Source organism: Microtus ochrogaster, chromosome 5, assembly GCF_000317375.1.
Source record: "Microtus ochrogaster isolate Prairie Vole_2 chromosome 5, MicOch1.0, whole genome shotgun sequence".
Classification (NCBI taxonomy): Eukaryota; Metazoa; Chordata; class Mammalia; order Rodentia; family Cricetidae; genus Microtus; species Microtus ochrogaster.
Window position 1 is genome coordinate 39,333,636 of NC_022012.1, and position 6,420 is coordinate 39,340,055.

The 6,420-nt window shown below is 52.9% G+C and overlaps 1 protein-coding gene across 1 annotated transcript in view; it reads left to right on the top strand.

Annotated features, from left to right (window-relative positions):
• Positions 1-3,559: 3,559 nt before the first annotated feature.
• The window catches only part of Fxyd2 (FXYD domain containing ion transport regulator 2), an 8,620-nt gene continuing 5,759 nt past the window's right edge, over positions 3,560-6,420 (top strand). The window contains exon 1 of the mRNA XM_005347232.3: positions 3,560-3,578. Coding sequence (XP_005347289.1) covers positions 3,560-3,578 — 19 coding nt within the window. The remainder of the gene's footprint in view (positions 3,579-6,420) is intronic.

A 6,420-nucleotide genomic window follows, 5' to 3' on the forward strand; every position in this document is an offset into this window, starting at 1 on the left:
GGATTCTGGCAGGAGACATCACCAAGTTCTGGCTCGTGGGCCAGAGTCCTGTTTTGGGAAGGCTATGGTGAGGCCCTCTACTCTGATGCTTCCTGCTGGCACTGAGGAGACAAAGATCAGCTGGCTGTCTCTGCCTGTGACCTCCATACCCACAAAAGCAGTGGGGACTGTCCACATGACTGCCCTGTGAGTTATGACAGACCTGTCTGGAGGACTTGAGAGAACGAGGCAGAGCCTCTGAGGTCCCTGTGGGCAGACTGCCTTGGTCTCTGGGTCTTAGAAGACACAGGAGGGCAGAGCTGGATGCTCCTCCGGGGCTCCACTTTGGAGAAACCCAACAGAAGCTCCTGACCAACCCTGTTCTTTTAAAAAGCAGGACAGTGGTGTTTTCATGGCCACTGGGCCCCATTGCGCCATGCAAGACTCCAAGAATGCCCTGATAGCTAGGGCATGCTCTTATGTTTTTCCAAGGGAAGAAGAGAAGCTTGGGGCCGGTGGTGGTGATGGCTGGTGGGGCTCCCGGCTGGAGCACTAGGTCAGGGGCAACTGTCAGGGAGCTTCCAGTAGAAGTCAAGGGGGCTCCTGAGCTATTTAAAGGGATGTGGTGAGCAATCTTATCTCCTGGGGAACCAGCCCAGCTTAGGGAAGAGAGTGGTACTACCATTGTTGGGACCGTCTTTAGCCAAGCACTTCCCTTAATGATCTCCTTCCTCAACAAGCCTCTGAGGTAGGTGTCACCATGCATTTTAGATGGCAGGGTACAGGAAGATATTGCTATGACTCACTGGGTCAGAAGGGCAAGATCAGTATACAGAAGGATTTGTAGTGGGGTGTTCTGGCTTTAAGGTACCCTGTGGGACATGGGAGAGCTTCAGCTGCTCTCAGGGGAGTTGGAAAAGGGGTCCCTTTGCAGGGGATTAAGATATCTCAGAGAGAGTTTGTTGTCCCCAGCAGTGACTAAACCCTGATGATCTTGGCGGGCTGGGAGATGGATGGAAGTTGTCTGAGGAGGGGTTTAGACATGAACTAGGGGCTCAGACTCAGCAGACCTCAGCAACTCTTAACTCTTACCTGGGCTTTCAGGGCTGGGAGCAGGTGTGTGGATCGATGTGGGTGTGGGTGGTTGGGTGTGTGTGTCGGGGGTGTGAGTGTGGGATGTATGGGTGTGTGAGGGATGTGTGGGTGTGTATGTGTATGTGGGTGTATGGGTAGGTATGAGTGGGGTGGGGGGTGTGTGTGACTAGGTATGAATGGGGTGCGTGTGTGAGTGTGTGTTGTGTGAGTGTGTGGGTGTGTGGGTAGGTATGAGTGTGAGGGGTGGGTGTGAGTGTGGGTGGGTGGGTGTGTAGGTGTGGGGGAGCGGGTGGGTGGCAGGATAGGGTGTTGGAGGAGTCTGAGGGCAAGGGTCCTAAGTGCTAGCTGCCTCTCTAGGGCAAACCGAGCCCAGTTACTTGCTGCACTCAGGTGTCAGACTGGAAAGAAGGTGGCCTTAGGCAAGGTTGGGGGCTACCTGAGTCCCTGGCAAAATGCTGCCACCTCTCTGGGCTAGGCTAGTGTGAAAGTTTAGAAAGGGTACCCAGGAGGGTCTCTAAGTGAAGCCCATGAGAAAAACCTGAGGATAGAGGGAACACCCTGGAGGCTGAGCACCCAAAAACTATCTGTGCAAAGTCCTGGAAGGCCAGAGAGACATTAAGAGGACAGTGTGTTTGGAATGGACGGAAGAGCAGGCAAGGTGGGAACAGAAAGGCCGTTAGAGTGAGATCAAGAAGGAACACAAAAGGGGGCTATCAAGAGGGCAAGTAAAAGCACTTGCCACAAAGCCTGACACCCTGAGTTCTACCCCGGGGTCCCACTAATTGTTTTCTGATCTCCAGACGTGCATACTGCACAGGCAAGCTCTCTCACATGCAATCAATCATCAATCAATCAACAAATGAACATAAGAAATTCACAAAATGAAGGGCCACCAAAAGGACCCTGGCTTAGAATCAGTATTCAGAAGATCTCGGGCAGGAAAGCAAGAAGAAGCCCTTCCAAGAGAAGGGCTGGGTGGGAGCACAGAGGCCTATTAGGAAAGAGGATGTCTCTTTCACAACCCTGAGGTTGGGAGGGAGCTTGTGGTGGGCTTGTGGGGAAGTGAGGATCCTGCCTAGGTCTACAGAGACCCCTGAACTTCAGGCAACATTCCTGAACTTCCCCAGTGCCTGGTTTGGGGAATTTCCACACAGGGCTCCAGACTACCTGAAGGTTAAAATTTTCACTTGGGAACATGTGACAAGGTCACTGGGTGGAGTTGCCCTTCTTCTCACAAGGGTCTGGGGTTGGAGGCAGGGATGCTGCCAGTTCAGAGCCCTAAGACAGACCTCAGCCTACCCAGAGAACCCGGATGGGAGGTCAGCTTCCATCTCCCTGGGGGTGTCATTTCCCCAGCTCCCAGGGTACTGCTGTGAGAGAGTCAGAGAGGCCAGTCACCAAGGTGACCAGACCTAACACCGTCAGTGCTCTGCTGATATCCCAGTGGAATGGCCAATCAGGATGAGCTTGGGAGTCTTGAGGAGACCCTGTGGTCCAATGGTCCAATCTTAGTTCCCAAAGACTTCTTGTAGTGGTCTTGCTCTGAGCCTGTCACAGTGGCCAGGGCACAAGGACTCTGGGAGCCACTGAGGGCTCTCCTATAATCCTTTGTTGGCTCCTGCGCCATCCCAGCCCTGGAGGCTAGAAGATAGTCTGCCTTTCAGCTGTTCCCCTGACAGAAAGTCCAGTCCTCCTCAGAGGACATCATTGTGTGCCGGAACTCTTGCTGAGACCCCACAGGTGCATCACAATTGGGATGTGTCACCAGGACTAAGTGAAGAAGTGTAGGTGTGGAGGAAGGACAGGCCATCATGGGAGCACCCTTAAACCAGCTGTGGCCCCAGCCACTGCCCATCTCTGGCCCGTGCACCTGGAACAGCTTCCTGCATAAAGTCCCACTGCACCTGGAGCAGCTTCCTGCCTGCTCTCAGGGGGCTCTGGGTTTCAGAACAGGCTGGGGGGAGGGGTGCAAGAGGCATCAGGGTGGGGCCCACTGGCTGGGAGGATAAAATCTCCTGAGTGAAGACTTAGGGACCCACACCTGCCTCTGAGTGTCTCCTTCAGCTGTGGACCTGAAACCCAAGAAGGGATGGGAGGGGAGGGGAGAGGTGACACTCTGGTCCTGTCAGCTTGTGTCCTGGCTAGTGCCCTTCGAGGAACCCTGCAGCAGCACGTTCACTGTGGGGGAAGGGAGGAAGCTGCAGTTTACTTTGTTGCTCTGAGTATCCCCTTCTTTTGGGATACTCAGACCAGTGAAGTCCGGAGATTCTTCTCCTACCCTCACGTGGGTCCCTTGCTCCAACCAGCTCAGGCAGGCAGGTGCAGGGTAACAGTTCCCCCATCAGCCCCTCCTCTGCCTTATTCTTCCTGTCCCAGCTCAGTCATCCGGTACAAAGAGACTGTCACTCTTCCCACCCAGGCCCCCAGGCAAGGACAGGCACTCCCTGGCTCCTGTGTACCTCAGACACTTCCAGCAGCTCCTGCCATGGACAGGTGGTACCTGGGTGAGTCTTCCAAGCCTGTCCCCATCCTTGCCCTCTCCAACTTGGATTCAGGGGACCACTAATCACTTTCAAATGTACCTACTGGCTCCTCATAATTGTGGGAGAAGAGAAATGGAAAAGACAGGCTGCCCTAAATAAGGACACCTCAACCCCGCTTCCCGGGCTTGCTGTGATGTGCAGGGCACCTCTGAGCCAGAGGCTGGGGAAGTCGAATGAGCAGCCTCCTCATCCAGCTGTGTGTCCATCCATCTGGCTTCAGACGACGGAGTCACATCTTAGTCCCCGTACTTTCTAACTGCCTGCTCCCTAGCAGGTTATGTCTGCATCCTAGTAAAATGGGATGATGCTTGCTAGTCCTGTTTTTCCTTACTGAATCATGTGGCCATGGAGGGGTTACTTTCCCAGGGCCTGGAATAGAAAGTAGTTGTCAACCTGCTTTCCTGTGGCTTTGACTACCTGTCTACCTGCATGCCCGCCTGCCCATCTCCCCATCAATCCATTCTTCTTTCCTTCTGTCTGTCATGTATCTTTCTACCTATTTTTCATCTCTTACTCCAGAGAGAACTCATAGTGGTTTACAAAGATAGTCCCCAAGGTAATATAAGGGGTGTGGGTGCTGCTGCATTGGGTGAAGAGTGTCCCCCAGATTCACCAGCTGTCTTGGGACCCAGCCGGCACTCCAGTTCTGGCTCTCCCCTTTCTGTTTTTTGGGCCTCACCTCTCCTTGACCTGTTTTTTCTGGTCTCTGGAGGCTATGGCACTAAGCCTCTCTAGGCATGGTTGGAGAAGCCAGTGTTCAGCTTTAGTTTCTTCATCTGTCAGATGGAGATAGCAGAAATTTAGATGGGGATTGTGTGTGCTGACAGCCAGCATGTGTGGGTCCAGGCCCTCACAGGGCAGGCTGCCGTCTGCTTTCCTGTATGCGTGTCACCGGGCTCTGAAAGCTCGCGAGAGCTGCTCCAAAGCCAGGGCGCGTGCTCTCTCCTCTCACCCACTTAGCAGAGAGTGGCTGGCTTTCCGAGGGTACCATTAAATGAAAGGCTAATGTCTGTCACTTTTCAAGCAACGCAGGAACAGTGGTACCCGCTGACCTAGGCTATATTCTGATATCCTGCCTCAGACTCCACACACTTCCCTGAGTGCTGTGCCCTGCCCACTGCGTAGATGAAGAGACAGAGGCGTGGGGAGGTAAACACGTTGGCAAAGGTCAAATGCCCAACAAGTGGTGGAGCCAGGGTGTGAACAGAGCTATCAGTGCCCTGGCATTGGTTGAGGGGGATGCACAGATGGAACCCTTCCCATCAGGAGGACTGAATTGTACCAGGGAAGATGATATCTGTTTGTCTGTCTCTCCGTCTGTCCATCTGTCCATCTATCTATCTATCTATCTATCTATCTATCTATCTATCTATCTATCTATCTATCTATCTATCTATCTAATCTTCTATCTAATCTTCTATCTATCTATCTATCTATCTATCTATCTATCTATCTATCTATCTATCTATCATCTATCTATCCATCTTTTATCCACCTAGCTGTCATCTCTCCGTCAATCTATCATCTATCACCTATGTAGCCTGCATGCACGCACATAAGTATGTACGTATATATGTATGACTTATTGGCTATTTATGCATCTACTGTCTTTGTATCTATCTATTTATCATTTGCCTGTGATGGACATTAATTAGCCGGTTGAAGGCCCCTTCTACTGTGTAGAACCCATAGACGACTGTATAGTACTCACAGAAAACCCACACCATTGTTGCCAAGGGGACACTTACAATAAAGTGGGGGACAACCTGGTAAGTACAGGCAAAGCATCTGTGCCCTGAATCTGAATGAGCAGCAATCCTTCTCTTCAACTCTCACTAGCTGTGTGACCTTCGGAAAGGCCCCTAACTTCTCTGTGTTTCAGACACTCATGGCGAGTAGGGAGCTAACGGAAAAGGGAGAAGCCAGATAGAAAATGTTTCCTAAGCCATAAGAACAAGCCTGGGCCCGGCCCTGAAAGAGCCTTAAGTGCATGGTGGACAGCCACGTGAGGGAGTGCTGGGCATTAGGATAAGACATTAGTCAGGGATGACCGAGAGCGTTTCAGACTGAGGTGTGAGTGGCGCCAGGATGGGAATAAATGAGAGAAGCCAGGACTGGCTGTCAGAGAGAGCAGTGCCATGGTCGGGTTTTGGTGAGAGGGGAGGCAGGACAGGCTCTTTAGGAACCCCTCAGGGAAACATGAGAGCCCCATGAAATATTAGCTGTCATGGTGCTATCCACAGGAACTGGCAGGAAACTCCGAGGACTAAGGGACTCCAGGTCCCCAACTTGACAAAGTACCCCACCCCATCCCCACGAGCCATTCACAATGAGCGCATCCTGAACCTTCCACTTCCTCAGCCTGGCTGCGGCTTCGGCTTCGCCAGCTGATGGAAGAATACTGCTGCTGCCCATCCGGGCCCTGCTCTCTGGAAAGTTCCTTTGGGAGGGGCTTGAGACGGCAGCCAGCCCCTCCCTGCCTCTATCTCCCCCCCCCCCAACACCTCCCCCTTGCCTGGCTCAGCGGGAGCCCCTCTGAGCGTACTCAGCTTTTCTTGTGACCAGGGTAAATATTACCTGACACTGTTAATATTTAATGTCCCCCACCTCTGTCCTGGCCACCCCACGGCAGACACTATCTCCGAAGTAAAGGCTTCAGGAAGACTGTGGAGAAGCCCTGGTGGTTGGGAAAATGACAGGGCTGTCTGCTGGTGATGGTGAGTGTAGTGCCTGGCGAGGTTGGCAGGCCTGCCTGGGACTGCCTTCAGTGGGCAGCTGAACCCCCTTCCCTCTGGGACTGCCT